Here is a 21,288-nt window from a genome sequence, read left to right on the forward strand (position 1 = left end):
TTATTCTCTTCCACATGTGAGGTATTGAATTACTTCTAGGGGGTATGTTTCTGCCGAAGAAAATAAGCTAGTTGAATGACGTATGTATTTAATAATAAACAGTACTGATAGTTTATCAGCGTTAGCACCAAAAATCTGCTCGGCCACTCTGAGCCCGTCACCGATGTCAGTAATTCCACTTCAGGCACAAGCTCGGTGGGCTCTGCGTGGAAGCACCGATGCTCCTAGGATATACCTTTCTCTGGCTTCATTTACGTTCTCTCTTCACCCTTCACCCTAAAAAACGTCTCAGTGGGGCTTACCTGCCTTAGGAATCTGTACAAAGGGCGATTTCTCCCGTTTCTCTCTTTTTAAAAAACAGTGGAAAACTTCCCACTGTTAATATGTAGCAAAAAGAGGGAAGAAAAATAAATAAAGCCCGTCTGGTCCGCCCTCCCTGGCTGTTGCTACCTTGCAGTTTATGACACACAGATAGAGGGAGGGCTGCCGGAGTGAACGAGGCGGCCCGGCAGCAAGTCCATTCCCGGGGAAACCACGAGTGCCCGTGTGCAGGCGCCTCTGCCTACTTTGTGCCCTGCGATGTCTTCTGTGCGACTTTGAGAGGGGCTGGGGACGATGTCTCACCGCGCGCCCGGCCCAGGCGAGCCCCGCGGGAGGGAGGGAGGGAGGGACCCAGCCAGGCGGGGGCAGAGGGAGCCGCCGCGGACCTTGCAGCGCTGGAACTGGCTCGACTCTCCCAGGCAGTTTTTGAAGTCAGCAAAACAGAAATCGAATTACTATGACGCTGATGGACGACGCTCAGGGAAAAGGGGGCTTTCTGCCGGCTTAATCGCCATGAGAGATGCAGCGAGTCACCGAACAGCCAAGTGTGTCTACCGTGTGGACCCTGAAGACCGACCTATGTAAGTCAGGCTGCTGTATTTTATTGCTGTATAATTTTCTTTCTGGCTTGAAAGGCTGCTTGGCCGAAATGTAATCGTTTCAGTGAGAATCTCTAGAGTGGAAAGTTGTCTGCTGATCTTTGCTGAAGACTTTTTCTTTCTTTGATTAACTAAGCCACATGATACAAGCTGACATTCCTGCCAGCAGCCGTGGCGATTCAGCCTAAGACTGACGGAGACCTATAACCCAAAGTACATCCAATTACTATGGAATTAACCCTGGCTGTATTTTTAATTGACTGTCAGTGTAGAGTACCTCCAGCCCCACTGTTTTGGATTGCTTGCTGTTTTAACGCTGCCGTGGCTCAACTAGTATTATCAGCATAACCAACCGAATGAGACAGAGCTAAGAGAGATTCCCGGTAGTTACAAAACTTTTTTTTTTTGGCCAGGATCACATTTTTCTCCCTGACCGCTAAAAACGCAGCAACCTGTATGTTAAAAGTTCATTCTGCTTTTTTGTCCTTGCCTTGGAGAAAAAAATCAAGCCAGACAAAGGATTCTACTGAAATTGTGAAGGAAGGAAATATAAGGAAGCCACCACAGTTCTTTAACTACTATTGTAATAATGGGAGAAAAAAAGCCAACCAAAGAAGCCCAGCACGTACGCCAGCCTGTGACAGAGCATGGGGACGTAAAGCTGAATGGTGAGCAGAGCCTGTAACTCGGTTTTTCGGTACTTCATCTGCTACAAGTTCCAGCTTAGACATGGATATTCTCTGTGAAGAAAACACTTCTCTGAGCTCAACTACAAACTCCTTAATGCGATTAAATGACGACACAAGGCTCTACAACAACGACTTTAACTCCGGAGAAGCTAACACTTCGGATGCGTTTAACTGGACAGTGGACTCAGAAAATCGAACCAACCTTTCCTGTGAGGGCTGCCTGTCACCACCCTGCTTCTCCTTACTTCATCTCCAGGAAAAGAACTGGTCTGCTTTGTTGACAACTGTAGTGATTATTCTAACCATTGCTGGAAACATACTCGTCATCATGGCAGTGTCCCTAGAGAAAAAGCTGCAGAATGCCACCAACTATTTCCTGATGTCACTTGCCATAGCTGATATGCTGCTGGGTTTCCTTGTCATGCCCGTTTCCACATTAACCATCCTTTATGGTGAGTGGCGTTGGTTTCCCAGCTGTACCCACACTGGTAACAAAGCATGTGCATGTTATTAGCAGATGAGTCAGGGCTCACGGGACAAACTAAGAGCAGGGCTTTGTTTATACAGGAGGGTCTACCATGTTATACTGCTTAACTTTTACTTTTAAAATGAGACCTCACATTTTAAGAGATCAGACAACCTGTTATGTGTGATCACTGGAGAGTTTTGTGCTTTGAAACATGTATATTTTATGCAGGGAGATAAGGTGTTGTGCTGAAAAACATGTACATTTTATGTAGAATTATAAAGGTCCCAACACAGTCATGAAGCAATGACATCTGTCGTTCTGAATCCACTTGGTTTTCGCTCCTTTATATTCTCAAGCAAATATTACAGCCCTCAAGACAGGACAGTTTTATCTTTGTCACACTGTTTTCAGCACTTCTAATGGAGTAAAACTTTCCCAATTACCTTGGAACATTTGCAGAGAAAATATTAGTGGTGCAGTAGGTTTACTGTTAAAATACGGAGTCTCCATTAGAATAAATGAATTATACCAGTTTTAAATTGTTCCCTGCCCAGAGAAGCTAATTTAGAAGTGTGCCTTTGAATTAGAACCTCAACTCTTTAAAAATGCATAGGCATAAACTCCTCCCGTCTGGTTTGGAGGAGGGTGGGAAACACATGGGAAGAGATTAATCTTGCTTTCTTCTCAATAGAGTTTGAAAGAGTCAGACCTCTCAGCAAGTAGGCAGACACTGGGATGGCTTCAGCGGGAAGCAGAATGTGATATTCTTTACAAATTATGAGTAATACAGCTAGATTTCTGTCTTTAAAAGGGGGCAGAGAATCTTCAGACTGCTGACACAGGCACACCGGCAGTCACGCAGGGCTAGAAACAAGTTATGAGCGCTGTCTTTTAGAAGGGATGTTCTGGCCAAGTCTTAAGTGTTAAGAAAAAAAAAAAAATCAACCCAGCCCCAAGGAATATGGGGGAGGAAGGAGGTGAGCAATGGAGCGCAGGGGCGCCGGTTTACACAAGGTCGATAGTGCTCTTTGCAAGGCCAGCCTCCGCTTGACCACTCACAATGTCACACCAGGATGATTTGATTAAATTCGCCTGTCATTTCCCAGACATCCTGGAGAGGTTCCCGCTTCCTAAAACCCCGCTGCGTTGAAGGCAAACTCCAGGAGTGGGAGATGACTCTCAGAGGGCCTGTCCGGGAACCAAAAGCCCGGTGGGGGGGTGGGCGGGGGGACCTCCGAGCGGCAGGTGGACCCCCGAGTTGCCCGTGGGGACGAGCAAAGGCCAGCCGGGTTAGAAAGCCGACATCTACCCGGAGCCTCCGGCTCGGGGTGCAACGGCGGCCCCTGGCGGCCACAACTCTGCGCACAGCTGGTTCCTGCCCAGAGATGCCTGGGCAGGCATCTGAACTGTCCCTGAACTGGTCCTGTCCCTGAACTGGTCCTCCGGACACCGCTGGGTGGCTGAGGAAATGCCCCCTCCTTATCCCCACCACGGAAACCCAAACTACGGCCCGCGGCTGCCTCCTTGCAGAGAAAACTCCTCCCAGGGTCAACATCAGTTCCGACCAGGCAAAGCATGGCTTCCCCCCAGGCACTGCTAAGAAAAGTTCTCTCCTTTTAGCTCAAGCTCTCTGCAAATGGTGTGAAAGGCACCAAGTCCAACCTGTATCCTGCACCCTTTACTTTTCTAAATATCGGTGGTGGCATTTTGGTAAAGAGTATGTTTGTGACTAGAGAGTTTGTTCAGCTCTGTGGATCTAGAACGCCGTGAAAGAAAGGTGGTCTTCATAATTTTCCTTCTCACACGTGCACAGATTTAACACCATTGCTTATATTGTCATCAAAACTAATTAAGGTTTACATAACCATTTGATCTCCCTCTAAAACAAACAGAAACAGGAGACTGTGTCCATAAGGCATACCCTGCCTTCCTAGTGCAGCAGGTGACTTCCTGCAGTGCGTCTCACAGGAGAATCCTCTGGGTAGCTTTAAATCACTTTAATGTTGGGGGGCGCCCTCCACCCACCCTGCTGGGCATCAGGACCTACAGAAAAGCTGTCCAGCTGATTCCAATGTGCAGCCCTGGGTGAGAACCACTGCCCTAGGCAGACGTTACCCAAGTGTGGTCCCTGGACCGGCAGCGTCAGTACTAGATGGGAAATTGTTAGAAATGCAAATCCCCCTGCGTCACTGCACACTTTCAGAATCAGAACCCCTGGAGATGGGGTCCAGGAGTCCCATTGTAAGAAGCCACCTCAGATTCGGAGGCTTGTTAAAGTTTGAGCACCACTGCCCTGAAACAGTTCTCAGGACAAGAATACCATGCTTTTCTTTACCACTGTCTTCATTTTCACCCCACACCCCCCAAGTTTGAGTTTAACCCCCAAAGTATTATTAGGTAATAATTTTTCGTTTTCACAAAGGAATTCCCAATCTGGCTTTTTAATCATTTCTTCATTCACACCAGTAGCACTTTTGAGAGACCACTAGATGCCATCACTGTGCAAGACTGAGCAGTTGTAATAATGGCTGAGAGACGGCCGAACCTCAGGGAACCCACAATCTGTGAAAGATATGTGAATAAATGACAGCATACTGCAAGAGGTGCTTCAGTAGAGGAACCCATAGTACCTCATAGCTCCTGACCTAAGTCATCAAAAACAAAAAGGAGGGACTTCCCTGGTGGCGCAGTGGTTAGGAATCCACCTGCCAATGCAGGGGACACGGGTTCGAGCCCTGGTCCAGGAAAATCCCACATGCCATGGAGCAACTAAGCCCATGCGCCACCAAAAAAAAAAAAAAAAGGAGGTAGATCTTGTTAGGCAGAGGAGACAGAACGAGAGAAACCCCAGGGAGACACACCCTGAGTTTACAACACACCAGCATGATTCCAGCCACAAGAAGTTTTCAAACCTTGTACTCAGCCAGTGCAATCTTATTGTAGTTAAGTACAGTTGCCATCAGGCTGTTTTGAAATATTGAAAATGTTAATATCTTGTGTTGCCCTTTGCTGTTACCTGTGCCTTTTCCCAGGATGGAAACTGTTCAAGCAGGGTAAATTCCACACACCAGAGAAGGTCAAGGTCGCTAACTGATGCTTACCTTCTGCATCTTAGGGTACCGGTGGCCTCTGCCTAGCAAGCTCTGTGCTGTCTGGATTTACCTGGATGTGCTCTTCTCCACGGCCTCCATCATGCACCTCTGTGCCATCTCCCTGGATCGCTATGTTGCCATCCAGAACCCCATCCATCACAGCCGATTCAACTCCAGAACTAAGGCATTTCTGAAAATAATTGCTGTTTGGACTATATCAGTAGGTAAGTAGGAACGGTATTTTGGAATCTCATTTGCAATGACAGTTCATGCCTTCTAAGTAGACCTGTCCTGTTTTGTTGCACTGAACCCTGACATCCTGAATGTGCTGTTTTGCTTGTTGCAAGACGTGTTATAGTAATTATTAGATTTGCTTCAGGAAAGAAAAATCTGTTAATGTCACTGGCTGGCAACATAAATTTGTATTTTTTTGCACAGGTAAAAACATATACACCGATAGAGCCAAACGTGAGAATAACTGTGCCATGGCCACCTCCAAACACTTTCCCATCTCACACTTTCAAATTCACTCAATTCAAGTTTCTAAATTCCTAGATCTTGAGTTTCCCAGAGACCTCAGTGTTTATAATCACTGGACTTGTGGTCAGTATAAGAATACAGAGCCCTATACAGGAGAATACACAGCTTCTGGGGGATAGAGAAGGTACCAGGTGCCGTAACTCAGAGGGAGAAACAAAGTGAGGACAGAGGATGGTGGCAGAAGTACCCAGCACTTACTGTCAACTTCCTCCTCCTCCTCTTATGATAAAACATGCCAGAGGATTTCAACCCACTTCACTCGGGTTGATTACACACCTTCACCTGTTGCCAGTATTGATCTCCTCTCACACACCTAACAGGAAAGCCCAGGTAGGGGAAGCTAAAGGAACAGCTCCCAGGCAGCTAAGTCAATTGCACCTGTCCCCTAAGCAGGCTTGGTTCATAACCAAAAATTCCCTGGGATTTGTTTTAAAGTTGCCAAGTGGGAACGATGTGCCTGCTTACGGCCACATGGGTGCCAGTATCTACTAACATGAGAAACGGATTTGGTGGCAGGCTTGACATCAAGGACTCCAAACCCTGCTTGCACTGCTGAACTTAGTAAGTTCCTTCCTGGGAAACAGAGGTCGCTCCCAAAATACGCTTGGAGTTTCTGGGCCTGTGCAGTCTTGGACTCATCCTACTAGGATCAAGAGAATGAAGGACTAGTGGTTCTCGATCCCAGCTGCACATAAAAGCCCTGGGGAGAGTTCTGATTTCATTGGTCCATGGCAGGGCCTGGTGACTGAGGTGCAGCCAGGGTTGAGGAATGAGACAGACAGTTGCTGAGGGAAATGCAATTAGAGGGGCAAGAATAACGTGAATGAAGAGAGCCAGGCTATTGTCAAGTTTACGTAGCTTTGCCCCTGGACACTGTCCCATTGGTGAGACAGACGCTGGGAGAGTCACCCAATCTTTTACCCTCAGCCGCATGCCACCCCTCTCCCTGCCTTAGTCAAGCTTAATAAGAGCGGTAGTAGTAAGGGCCGTTTCTGAGCAACGACCAGAGACACAGTCATGTTCAAAGCACCTTATGGAAAATAAGTTGCAGAGAAATAAGTTGCACAGGATGACACAGCTCATAACCAGGAATCACCCTGGGTCAAACCTATTTGAAAGCCTTACACCCTTACTACTGCTCAGTAAGACAGTCTGCTTCCTCTCCTTCCAGCCAGTCTGCTTCCTCTCCTTCCAGCCATCACCGCAGGAGGCAGGCAGGCTGGAATGAATAGTTGTGGGGTGACGGTCAGGGGTCATAATCCATTTGGCCAAACTTTTACTGCCTAACTACTATGTGCTTGGCACTGAATATACTAAGGTATGCATTCAGAGATCTCTGACCATGTGGTCGGGGAAGGCAGATAAGAAAACATAAGAAACGCTGACGTTACGTAGGCTGTATACCACAAGTCTGTGAGATGTGTGTCTGAGGAGTTGGTAAAGATAATAATGTCTGTTCTAGTGAAGGGGCTTAGCATAGATAGCCTCCCGAATTGTTTTTCTAGTGTTTCTATTTCCATTGTTGTTTTGTTGTTGTTGTACATTTAAATCCTTAGGGTAGACTTTCTGTATATGGTCTAACATGTTTTCTTCTACCAATTATTAGAGCCTTTTCAGTATCTATTGATATCAGTTTTTCCCCTTCAATTTCCTGATGTATCTCATTTTCTTTGTAGATTTTAATATTAAACTGCCCTTTCATGCCTGGAATGTATTCATGAATGAAATTGGATTTCTATGACTTTGTTAGTTGGTTTATTATTCTTATAAGGTTTCTTTCTGTAGCCTTATTAAATTTGGGAGGGTTCTGATTTTCCCCTAAGGTCTTGAAATATTTAGTAGGAATGTACTTTAAAGGTTACATAGAATTTAGTTCAAATCGTTCTCGTCCTGGTGCCTTTTCAAATGGTGTCTTAATTATATCACAAACCTCTTCAAAATTTTTCATTTACATTTTCTACATTGTATGCAGCTAATAACCCAAAACAAAGTTTAAGTTATCTTTTGTGTCGATTCTTTTATCATGATTAAGTGTAATGCTATTTGTTTTAAACTCTGCTTCATCTGATACTAGTATAGCTATGCCAGTTTTTTTACGTTGTCGTTTTCTGGATATATCCTATTCCATCCTATATACTGTCAAACTCCTTTCTGACTTAATATTAAGTACATTGTAAGAAGCATATAAAGTTGTTTTGTTTCTATCTAGTCAGTCTGTCTTTTTCTGTTTAAACTTTTGAAGATTGCCATTTTTTTTAATAAATTTATTTTTGGCTTTGTTGGGTCTTTGTTGCTGTGCGCAGGCTTTTTCTAGTTGTGGCGAGCAGGGGCTGCTCTTCATTGTGGTGCATGGGCTTCGCATTACAGTGGCTTCTCTTGTGCGGAGCACGGACTCTAGGCACGAGAGCTTCAGTAGTTGTGGCTCACAGGCTCTAGAGCCCAGGTTCAGTAGTTGTGGCACATGGGCTTAGTTGCTCCATGGCATGTGGCATCTTCCGGGACCAGGGCTCAAACCCGTGTCCCCTGCATTGGCAGGCGGATTCTTAACCACTACGCCACCAGGGAAGTCCCCAATCTGTCTTTTAATTGGAATATTTAGTTCATTTACATTTAATGTAACCCAGATATATTGGGCTTAAATTTACCCTCTTACAATTTTCTTTTTATTTCCCATTTATTTTATAATTCCAGATTTTCTCCATTCTTGCCTTCTTTTAGACTAATCAAGAAGTGTTAATTCATTATTCCCCTTTATAAGCTTGTTAAGTTATCCCATTCTTTTAAATCCTTTTAGTGATTACAGCATTCATTTTTGACCTAAAGGAGGCTAATACAAATTACTTGTATCACGTTTGTTTGTTTGTTTATGGCTGTGTTGGGTCCTCATTGCTGTACGCAGGCTTTCTTTAGTTGCAGCGAGCGGGGGTTACTCTTCATTGAGGTACGTGGGCTTCTCACTGCAGTGGTTTCTCTTGTTGTGGACCATGGGCTCTAGGTGTGCGGGCTTCAGTAGTTGTGGCACACGGGCTCTAGAGCACAGGCTCAGTAGTTGTGGCACACGGGCTTAGTTGCTCCCCAGCATGTGGGATCTTCCCGGACCAGGGCTCGAACCTGTGTCCCCTGAATTGGCAGGGGGATTCTTAACCACTGTGCCACCAGGGAAGCCCCTTATCTCTTCTTAACTGATGCAAAAACCTTAGAATATTTAACTCAATAGTTATTTTTTTAAAAGAAACTTTTATAACATTTTTATTTTGTTTTCATTTTAAGCATATTTTTGTTCAGTATAGAATTCAAATTTGGCAGTTATCTTTTTTCAGCAATTTATGGGTAACATTCTAAAGTTCTAGCTTATATTGCTTCTTTGTGAGAACTCTGCTGTCAGACTTATTGTTCCTTAGAACAGAGGGGTCCCCAACACCCGGGCCATAGACAAGTACCTGTCTGCAGCCTGTGAGGAACCAAGCTACACAGCAGGAAGTGAGCAGCGGGCAGCGAGCGAGCGAAGCTTCATCTGCTGCTCCCTATCGCTCTCATTACCGCCTGAACCATCCCCCCGTCCGTGGAAAAATTGTCTTCCACGAAACTGGTCCCTGGTGCCAAAAAGTTTGGGGACCACTGCCTGAGAAACTACCATCTCTTACCACTCTCTGCTGCTTTGGGATTTTTTCTTTGTATTTTAGCAATTTTACTATAATGTGCCTAGATGTGGGTTAGTTCTGGTCTTAACCTACATGGTGTTTGTACTGATTCTTAAGTTTGTAGCTCAATGCCTTTTGTCAGTTGGGGAGAACTCTTGACCGTTCTCTTTTCAAATATTGCTTCTGCCCCATTCTCCCTTCCCCCACCCACTTCTTAGACTCCAATTTCTTGTATGGTAGAACTTTTACCCATGTTTATGACTCTTAAATGCTTTTCTACATTTTTCACCTTTTTTCAATTCTTACTTGAGTCTGGATAATTTTACTGACTTTTCTTCTCCTGGGTTACTAATCCTCTCACCAGTTATTTCTAATTTGCTGCCCTTTCATGCCTGGAATGTATTCATGAATGAAATTGGATTTCTATGACTTTGTTAGTTATGTATATGACCTATATACTTTATTTTTAATTTGGTACTGCATGTTTAGTTTTAGAATTGCCACTTGATTCTTTTTATAGATTCTGGTTCTCTGGAATAACTCTCCATGTTTTCATCTATCTTCTTAAATACTAATCACAGGTATGTGGGTATCTGAGTAACCTGGGAATTTCTATTTTCTGGGGTCTTTTTCTGCTTGGTGTCGTCAGCTGGTAAGCCTGGTAATTTTATTAAACACTGACAATGGGGGAGAAAAATGTGGATACTCCACTGATGTTCTCATTCTTCAGACAGGGGTCCTTTAACTTTAGCAGGCAGTTAGAATAGGTCCCCTAAATCCAATCAGGGATTAAGCTAGGTTTAGGCTGAGTTTTTGTAACCACTGGTCTGTTTTCAGTTTGCCCTTACACCTGGGATATATTCCTCCATGAGCTCAGATGGAGGACCAAGGTGTTCTCCATTTTGAAGAGCCCTCAACTCCAGTTTCTGTCTCCTCAGCCCTATAAGGCTGCTAACTCTTTCTGAAAATTTTTTAATTGGGAGTACAGTTGATTTACAATGTCATGTTAGTTTCTGCTATACAGCAAAGTGAATCAGGGGCTTCCCTGGGGACACAGTGGTTAAGAATCTGCCTGCCAATGCAGAGGACACCGGTTCGAGCCCTGGTCCGGGAAGATCCCACATGCCGCGGAGCAAATAAGCCCGTGCACCACACCTACTGAGCCTGCGCTCTAAAGCCCACAAGCCACAACTACTGAGCCCGTGTGCCACAATTACTGAAGCCCACACACCTAGAGCCCGTGCTCCACAAGAGAAGCCACCACAATGAGAAGCCCACGCACAGTAACGAAGAGTAGCCCCCACTTGCCACAACTAGAGAAAGCCTGCACACAGCAAAGACAACACAGGCAAAAATAAATTAATTAAAAAGTCAATCAGTTATCCATATCCACTCTTTTTTAGATTCTTTACCCATATAGGTCATTACAGAGAATTGAGTAGACTTCCCTTCTCTAGAGTAGTGTGTATATGTCTCTACTCAACCTCTCCATCTGTTCTTCTAACAAGTTGGTAAGCACCTTAAAGGGAAAGGAGGCTCATACTATTACCTTACTTTTTTCCTCTTCCCTTCACTCCAGAATCCTAATCCCTGAAATCCTGACTGCTTAGACAGCCCTAACACCAGTTTTTGATCTCCCAGTCCCCGCTGAGACACAGTTTGGGGCCTTGAATTTTGCTTTATTTGACACTAATATTCCATACTTCCTCCTCGTTTGCATCTTTCCAGGCTATCTTTTCTCACCTCTTCATTTTTAATATCTTTGTTCTTTTGTTTAATAAACATATTTTCACAAGTAACTTACAGATGGATTTTTTAAAATAAAATCTGACAGTCTCTGCCTTTTGCTATTGAAAGTCAGCCTGTCTCCATTTACTGTGACCACTGACATAATTGGTTTTATTCCTCCCGTTTTACATTCATCATGTATCTTTCTTTGTAAGAGTTCATTTTCTTCCCCATTTCATGTTTGCTGACTTACACAATGTTTTCTTCATTTCCCTCGCCCCACCCCGTTAGTTTGAATTTCTACTTGGCTTTTCCACTCCGTGATTATAGTCCCATCCCAAATAATCATTACACTGATATTTCTATTATTATATACAAAATAAATAACCCCACTAAATCGTTTTATTTCCTCATTCACCCCGAGTCCCAATTCATAGGTTTTTCTATAATTTTAAAGTAACCTAGTGGCACAATAGATCTTTTTTAAGTCAAAAAATGCAGAAACCATAAAGATCGATATAGACATAGCTGACTACACTAGAAATAGTACATTTTATGTGGCTAAAATCAATATAAACAAAGTCGAAAGAAAAATTTCAATGTCTGTGAATAACAGACCAAGGGTTGCTACCCTTAACATACAAAGAGCACCCACATTTTGATAAAAAATGAAAAGCAACCCAACAGGGAAATAAGCAAACTATATGAACAGGCAATTCACAGAAAGTTAAAATGGACAAAGTTCATGAGAAACGCTCAGCCTTTTCACAGTCACGGAAATGTAATTTAAGACAACAATGCAGTATTATCACCCATCTGATTGGCAACATTAAAATGAGTGAAAACACCCGCTGCAGTTTTGGATATGGTGCCCTATGTACTCAGATTCTGTTTGTGTGAATTTGAATTGTTTGTTCTTGGACAATCTAGCAAGAGTTATTCAATATTAAAATTTGACCTACCAACCCCACCTGAGAGAATCTGTTCTAACAGAAACACAAAAGTACATTTAAGAATCTATGGGAATTTGGGGAAATAGCAGAAAAGTGGAAAGGCTAGGTCATGGCTGAATGTATTATTTTTGCCTAAATTATGGAATATTTTGCAGCTCTTAAAAATATCGAGTTGGGGTTATTTGATATTCCACCGGAGGAATGTTGAGTGCAAAAAAATAAAACAAGTTGCAGTGTGGTATGCACGGTCTGGGCCCATTCGGGTAAGATAATAGTAATGATATATGGATACATTTACATATTAGCACTGAGGAACTACTGAAAGATTTCACGCTTGTCAAGAAGGTAAAATTAGCCATAAGAATAAAATAATGCCATTTACAGCAACATGGATGGACCTAGAGATCGTCATACTGAGTGAAGTAAGTCAGACAGAGAAAGACAAATACCATATGATATCGCTTACATGTGGAATCTAAAAAAGGGTACCAGTGAACTTATCTACAAAACAGAAACAGTGTTACAAATGTAGAAAATAAACTTACGGTTACCAGGGGGTAAAGGATGGGGAGGGATAAATTGGGATTGACATATACACACTACTACGTATAAAATAGATAACTAATAAGGACCTACCATACACCTGAAACTAACACAACATTGTAAATCAACTACACTCCAATAAAAATTTAAAAGAAATGTATACAACATAAAAAAGGTAAAATTAGAATGATAGGATTGTTATATTTTCCCTTATATATTTCTGTAGAGTTTTGCCACAAGTATGATGATGATGAAAGTGCTTTAGATGATCAAGAATGAAACAGTTACACCTGCATCATGGGAGGGAGGGCTCTATGGAGGAGGTGGCTGACCCTCAAAGTTTGCGAGGATCTAACAGATGGCAACCTTGGTGACCACATCATAGATTACTCAAGTTTTCTTGCACTGAGTATTTCTGAAATTAGCCTCTTCTTTCCCCTCCTTACTGCAACCGGCTTGGTCGTCTTATTTTCGCCAAGGCTTCTATCTAACTCTGAGGAAAATGAACATAATTACAAATCAATTGAGTTTTCTACTTGTGAGCTTCTCTGAATAAAGAAGTGATAAGAGTAAAGATTGAAGCATTAGATTAAGAATGATCCTGAGGTTCTCTGGATTTCATTTTGCCTTCATAAACCCAGTTCCCTTGATCAGGGGAAACCATGACTTCAACTACAACATATAAAATGAGCAAACCTTTTCCTCATGATGATTGCCTTGCTAATGCCATGTGAGAAGAGGAAGTAGATGCTACTTATTCCTTGACCATCCTTAGCAGGTTAAAGTACGTATTAGATAGAAAATGTGAAAATGACTATTTTCACATTGTCCTATCCTGACAAGCAAGCAAAGACACCAATTTATTTTCTTGTGCTCATTTCATTGCAGAAATATATTTGCAGCTCATAGAGTAATTTTGAAGTATCATGAGTGTAAATAAGATTTTTTTCCTCAAGGCTAAGCATGACTTTGTATTTTATGCACTATTACTTTTATAATAGAAGAGACAAGCTGTGTCCATTTATTTTGTCCTTTGCCTTCACAAACTGGGACACCACACATAGAACCCTAAACTAAATGCTTAGAACACTGGGTCCAACCTCATGCCTTCAGGCAGGTCAAAAAACCTACCTTCCTAGACAGTGCAGCTGAATAAGGCAGGTTTGAGGGAGAGTGAAAATGATATATATCACTATAGTTTTAAATTGTATTTATCTGATCATATAGTATTCTGAGGATCTTTTCATGTTTGTGAGCAAATGTATATTATGTTTTCTATGGTTGGCTGCTTAGTTTTTGCTGTAGAATTTGGTAGTTATAAGCAAAAGCCTGGAGCCAAATATCTGGCTGTGTCCCCATAAGCTGTGTAACCTTGGGCAAGTTACTTAACCTCTCTGCACCTTCAGTTCCTGATGAATAAATGATAATAACAGTACATATATTGGTGAGGTTGCTTTAATGATTAAATAAATACAGCATTTGTCTCATAAACGTTAAGAGCTGACAACATCATTTGAACTCCTTTCTGTGAGGTTCTTGGACTTTTCCTAACATAAAGTAGAAGAATTAACTTTGTCTGTATTTTCACGATTTGTGTATTCCCAGTGTGTTGTCACTTACCATTGTTTATAGTGGTTTTCTTTTCCCCCACATGGACTTTTATGTAATTTTATCTATAAATGTTCTTTTCTCCTTAACGGCTTCTGAGTTTTGAATCATGACTAACATTGCCTTTCCCACTGCAAAGTTATAAGAGCAATTCTTCCATATTTTCTTCCATTATTTTTATGCTTTTGTTTTATACATTTAAGTCTTTGACCCATTCAGGATTTAACCTGTGGTTCAATCTTATTATTTCTACACAGCTACTCATTACATCACTTATTTCCCCCACTGATTTGATATGTCACCCTTAGTACACTCAGTTCTCATGTATGTATTTAGGTTTATTTCTGGACTTTATATTCTATTGATCAGTCTGCTCATTCACTTGCAGTATATTTTTAATTGAGGATATGTAATAATATGGCTTTTATTATCTCTTAAATCTAGTATTCCTTCATTGCTTTCTTTCAGACTTTTCCTGACCATCTTCATTTGCTTCTTTGAGTTTTTTAGGAACGAGCTTCTATCTAGTCCCAGAAAAGAAAATTTTATTAGAGCTGCGTGTAACTTTTTAAGTCAGCTTTCTAGACCTTTTTCCTGGCATACCTGTGTACTATTTTTGGTCTTGTTTATTTTTTGTGGTTTGTAAGCAACCTCAAATTCTATATGGAATAAAGTGAAAGTATATAAACAAATAAAACGTAAATTTTAGCACTTAGGTTTAAAAATTTTTGAATGCATGTTTAGGTCCAAAAGGAATAATATTGAAATATGTATGTTGAGTATTCCTATCATACCATATCTTCTGGGGGAAAAAATGGCTTGGAAAAACACAAAATAAATTAGCTGAATGAAATGGGCTCAAAACCAGATGGTGTTCTGTTGCCCTTTCGAGTGGGGGACATCCCTAACTCCACTGTCAGAAACAAATATATCTGAGGAGCCCACTTTGGAGTCTCTCCTCTAGGACCTTGCAGGTTTAGGCCCGAGTCCCTTACTGCCAGGAGTCAGCCTAGGAACTGAGTTTCAGATACTCATCGTGCAACCAGGACAGGAAAGGACTTGGGTTACCTGTTCTCTCCCCCACTGCTTAGAGCTCACATTGTAGGTGAGCATCTACCGAGATACAAAAGGAAACTTGTGAAGAATTAGTCTAAGTCGCCTTTCCCTCAGTTTCTCTATCTTCTAATTTCTCTCCTGGGTGAAGTAAAATCGCCTCCCCTTTTTCCCCATCTTTTTTGTCCCTGCCACAATGCATTAGCGCATCAGAGGTCCAGGAAGGAGCTCTGGGCACTGCCGCAGCCTGCAGGTGAGCAGGTTGGTGTCCAGGAGCAGGGATGCTCACAGCCGTGGTGAGAGGGGGCTGCTGGCCTTCCCTAGGGTGCTTCAGCACCAGAGAGCTGCGAAGGAGCCAGCTGTCACTGTCACTGCCCTGAAGCAAAGCCTCTGCAGGGTCGCCACTCAGCCCATCTCCTTCTCTTAAACCCTGAGTGCAGCAGTCCTGTCCCTTTCTGTACACGGGTGCAGGGAATTTAGGGACAGCTCCCCCACCAGACCACCTCTTCTCATACTTAAGCACATAACATCACAAAAAAGACTGTGCTCTTGGAGGATGTGTCCTTGGTTGTCCTTCAGGACACCATCCCATGGGTAAGAGGAGACTTACTGGCCTGGGCAGCTCAGAGCCTTCCAGAGTGACAGCTGACTTCTCTCTGCATGGCCGACTCTAGCCATAGTCATGGGACTACGTGCTGAATAAAACAGCACTTAGTAGCATACACTCTCCATGGCCACGGGAAACTGGTGGGCAAAAGTAAGAAATGACCCAATGAAAAAGAACCGCTTTATCCTTTGTTAATTTGACCTTCGTCATAGACTGAGTTTCTTGGCTTTTAGCTCATCCTTCTTCCAAGGAGAAGAAATTAGAGGAGGAAGCAAAGGACTGGGACTCCTGTTGCTTCTGGCCACTTAAAGCAGAGGATCACCATCCACATATGGCCCCCTCCTGCCCTTGGACCGTGTCAGGGACTCACAGGCTAGAGAGGCATACACTTGCTCCAAATCTATCCATCCTTTTTGGGCCGCAGGTAGGAATCTTCACTAAGTCCTGAGCGACAGCAGATCATCTGATCCATTTGTTATCACCCGCACCCTTTGTGCCCTGGTACCTGTTCTTTCAGTGGCCTAACAAAACGCCAACCCTGCACAACCAGACTTGACTGTTGCTGTGTTCTGTAACCAAGCGCTCCTGGAGAAAAAGTCACATGCTGTGAATCGGACACCACCTATCTGGTTTCCAACCTTGCCTCGACTCTCATTGCTGTCAATCCTTTTGCTTTGTCCTTAGTGGATTTTTTTTCCAAGTCTTTTTCCTATTCAAGGCTTCTCAGCAACCCGAGGTGCCATTCTCTAAGCAGACAATCTTACTCCCTTTTGCCCTAAGGGGCCGTCAGGCGCAATTCGTTTTCTGTTTCTACTCCCACGTGCCAATTCCACTTTCAGTTCTCAATTTCCAAATGGGTATCCCAAGAAGACGCAGGTTCTTCCGTACTTTGTCTCGACCTCCTATCCCTCCCAGAAGAATCTTTCCTGACTTCTCTCCATGTCCCTCCCTGATTTATTTTAATTCCCTGAAGATTCTACTCATTTGCTCCATTTTGTCCCCTCTCGTTTGTACCTCCAAGCACCATCCAGCTTTGACCTTCCTCCTTTTTACTGTTCAAGGTCACCAAAACCTTCCTGATTCCCAATTAAATCCAAAAGATTGTTTCTATTTTAATAATGTACTCAAGTAATACATGAATACATCCTCAAAGGGAGAAAGTCAAACGGCTCCCACTACAGGGAATAGAAGTGAACTTGCCCTTCATCGCTCCCTGTGTCTCCAGACCAGCACCCACAGGTACTATGCTGACCTTGAACTTCTGTGTGACCGTTCAATGTGGAGCATAGCAGGAGAGGAGGGAGTCTTGCCAGGCAAAGCCCCCTCAGTCCCCTTCTACTGGTATATCCTTCGACTCTGGGCTTGCATGTCAAGCTATGCCCTCCAGACCCTGCTGACCTCTGGGGCAGTTTTTTCTTTCGTTTTGGCCCTTTCTTCAACTTCTACTTCTCTCTAAACCAGGTCCCATCTGCTGTCTTCCAGAGATTCCTCCATCATTTGTGAAATACTAACGAGATGACATTTTCATGGGTTATAATTTATTCTGATCAATGTGCTTTATCTTTTCTAATCATTAAATGGAATTTTAGGAGGGAGTAGAGACATATGGACACTGCTTGGCTACTACCTTGATCCAAATTTTATTTATACATATCATACCTTATCTACTATTCTTTTATGCATTTATTTGTGTGTATTGACGTCTCCTCTTTGAAACTGTCTCCTTCCTCATCACCCTCTCCTCCCTCTCTGATAGGTTGCTTTTGTAAGCTCCTTTTTCTCTTATCCCTTATATGGTAGTGTTCCCTAGAGATCCATTCTCTACCTTCTCATTTTTTCTCCTCCTTGCTTTTGCTGGGTCCTTTCCATTTCCATGGATTCAGCTATTAGCAGAACACTGACGAACTAACAAATCTGTATTTCAGCCCACAGTGCTCCCCAGGGCTTCAGACTCCTGCATCCAACTATGTGCTTCTAGCCAGAAGGCCCACAGGAACCCGTCTTACCAGATCAAAAGCTGTGCTCATCGTCTGCCATTCCTCCTCCTGAAATCCCCATCTTAGAACACGGCATTAATATCTGCTCAGTCACTCGATACCCAAAATTCCTCCCCTTGCTTTCCTCCACATCTAAGCAATTGACTAGTCCTTTGGTTTTTTGGGCATCACTTGCTAGTTGTTGCATACATCAGCCTTCTCTCCTTTCATTCAGCCCCATCATTTGTCCTGTGTCACTGCACACATTTCCCTGTCCACAGGGTTTGGGGTTTTCCGGTTTTTTGTTTTGTTTTTGCCATCAGTCTCCACCTTGTCACCAAAGTCACCATATGAAATAAAGGTTTAACTAAATCCCTCTCTTGTTGGAAACCCTTGAATGCCTTTGCTGCCAACGGATTATAGATTCTTCAGTGAGAGACACAAGGCCCTGTAAGTATGGTCCCTGTCCACTCTTCCATTTCATCTCCCACCATACTTTGCCTCACATTTTCTTCTCCAGTTACAATACACTGCCCCTAATTCCCACGTCATTTCACCTTAATTTTTGCATCTTCTGCTTCCAATGCCTTCTCATCTCCTTGCTTGGCTAATTTCTACTATTCTTTTGGCACCACCTCCTCCAGGAAGCCTTCTTGGTTTTTTTTTTTATTTGGAAACAACCAACATTTTATTATCTTTCCAGCTCTGTGGGTTGACTTGGCCTCCACTGGGTGCTTTTCTGCTCCATGTGCTGTTGGCTGGGCCTCTAGTGGACAATCTGAACTGGACATCTGCCATGGAGAACTCACATGGCTGGTGGTTGACGCCAGCTGTCGGCTGGGAGCTGAGCTGGGGCCAGACACTGAGTGTCTCGGTTCTCCTCTCCTCCAAGGAGCCTTGGGCCCCTCAGAGCATGGTGACTGTGTTCCAAGGAGTGGAAGCTGCCAGGCTCGGGAAGCCTTCTTGATTTCTCCCTTTTCTCCAAGGATTAGGTACTTGCCCTGCTTGGAGTCTTCCACAACCTCTACATGTATTATCTTTTCACATATTATAATCATCTGTTTATTCCCTCACCAGATGAGTTCCCAGAGAAAGCAAAAAATATATATACTTCCTCTTAAGCCCAAGTTATATAACAGATAATGCCTATCCAAAACTTAATTTCTAGAGTCAGAGGCTGAAAGCATCTTTAAGAAACTTATTTCCTTGTGCACTTGGTTTAAAAACCTATTTTTAGATTGCTTTCCCCATAATCTAACTACTATTTATTTTTCTACTTAATACCAATCATGTTGTGGTTATTGTAAATGCCTAATTAGTAGGGTCTGTAAGAAAGATGTGGAATTTTTTCCCCACCAGATGGTGAGTTTGAGATTTTAAGACCTATTTTGGAAGTGTAGGACAATCGTCCCACTCCTAAGCCCAGTTCTCTCAAGTCAGAATCTACATAGCATCTCAGGGTAGTTTGCCATTGGCTGCTTTTTTTTTTTTTAACTCATTATGAGAAGGCAGGTAATGTGTCTCTTAGAGGCCTCATGGGTCTCCCAGGAAGAATCTCACTGTTGCAGCTGGACATCAGTGGGGTCTCCACATTCTACAGTCCAGACATCAACTTTGCAAGTTCAGATTTTTCCCCTGCTTTGCCCAGGAATAATCACACTCTGGGAAGTTGACTTACAAGAGTCAAATTCCAATAAGCTGACTTATTTAATACATAGGTAATATATACCCATTTTCCTGGACCCATACACCGGGAGTCTCCTTCCTGGCAGGGCAATCCTTTCAGATGGCTGTACAAAATAGCAACGTGAAGTAAGGGAGGATCCGTAATGGGCCAGAGGCAGTACAAGCATGTGAGGGACACAGTGAGAACTGAACAAATATACAAGCATGTAGCAAAGGGTTTGACGCATACATTTAAGTTTTAAAATGTGAATCAAAATATAAGTACACAGCAAAGGGCTTACAGTCTAATGGAGAAGATCTATAACAGAAACCAGAATTTGCCAATAAAAATGAAAAGAACTCAGCAGAATTGGCGATGAGAGAAGGTTGTATGAAAACAGACATTTGAGTTGAGCTTTGAAAAAGGGGAAAAAGTTGGGAAAATGGAGAATGAGACAGAACTCTCCAGAAAGAGAATAATGCAGGCAAAAGCCATGATATAGCTTGATAAACAAAGGATTGAGATATCAAAATATCCTTTAAAGGATGTCTAAATTCATCTAACTCTAACTGATGAGTTGGATGCCCTTTTCCACTCTAGGGATATTTGTCTTTAAATAAGCAAGACCGGTCATCAAGTATCAGAACATCTTTCCCCTGGACAGCACTGAAGAATGCTGAAGATTTCTTAGCTCTCGGACTCTTTCAATATTTCATCTCAGTCATCAAAATAGTCCATTATATATAAACGTTATGGCTCTAAGATTGCTTGCATTAGTCATGTTACAGGTGCTGGCTAAGAGAGGTACCTTGGAGTCTCAGATAAACAGGAAGTTATGTTTTTATCAGAAACATTTTCAAAACTTTCTTCTACAGAGTTGCTTCTAGGAAGAATTCTGCAGATGAAGAGTTTCATCCATTTTATTGTGATCCTTCTTGATTTTAATTCTAGAAGGTGGTACCTTCTGGTCTTGCCCTGTATTCTGCTCTCTTGCTTAGTGGGGGGTAACAGCCTTTAGTTTTGGCCACAGAGTCCGGAAGTATGAAGTATGCTGGTACTTTAAAATGTCTTCCTAAATTTAGTTTCTAATCTAGCCTCATATTTCTTATTTTTTAAATTAAAGCTTGATTTCAGGAGTTAGGACTGTTGGCTATGGTGGGGTGTAGAGGTGGATAGAAACTTTTGCTCAATTCCTATTAGAATATGCCCATGAGAACCTTTATGATAAGTTATCAATGCTTGCCATTATCTTAGATTTTTAAAACATTTCCAAAATTAGTTACATTTCTCTATATTCCATAGGATGGATTCTTTTTCATATTCCCTATTCCTTTTTAACTCCCAGATGAACCATTGTAAAGGTTTATATGGGGTGACCTTGTTTACAGGCTGTACTCAGATGGTTAAAACATAACCAAGCTAATGCCCACTGTGTGTTTTATTCAAAGAAACCACCCAGTTTTTCCATTTGATATAGGAACTTTAGAAACCACCCAGTTGATATAGAAACCAAAAGTCTGTCTACTCAGGGGTTCTCTTTTTTCCTCTAATACAGCAATTAACCCACCTATTGGGTAAGGGCTGTTGCTTATTCAACTTTTTGTTTCATCCCATGAAAGATATTCAAGTCTGTCTGGAAGAAAGCTGATCTCCGTTTGTCTGTCTTCGGCACACTGGTTATTGTGTCTATTTCTGCTTTAGGCCCTGGCTTCTGAACCCCTGGTAGATGTCCATGATGTACCACAAACCGCGTACCTGTGGTTTCTCTACTTAAAGGGAAAGGAGAGATGCCTTTTATGTTTC

The 21,288-nt window shown here is 42.6% G+C and overlaps 1 protein-coding gene across 1 annotated transcript in view; it reads left to right on the forward strand.

Annotated features, from left to right (window-relative positions):
• Window positions 1–701: 701 nt before the first annotated feature.
• The window catches only part of HTR2A (5-hydroxytryptamine receptor 2A), a 57,585-nt gene continuing 36,998 nt past the window's right edge, over window positions 702–21,288 (forward strand). Inside the window, exons 1-2 of the mRNA XM_019936576.3 lie at window positions 702–2,061; window positions 5,194–5,394. Of these exons, the coding sequence (XP_019792135.1) occupies window positions 1,650–2,061; window positions 5,194–5,394 (613 nt within the window). The 5' untranslated portion in view covers window positions 702–1,649. The remainder of the gene's footprint in view (window positions 2,062–5,193; window positions 5,395–21,288) is intronic.

Source organism: Tursiops truncatus, chromosome 18, assembly GCF_011762595.2.
Source record: "Tursiops truncatus isolate mTurTru1 chromosome 18, mTurTru1.mat.Y, whole genome shotgun sequence".
NCBI lineage: Eukaryota > Metazoa > Chordata > Mammalia > Artiodactyla > Delphinidae > Tursiops > Tursiops truncatus.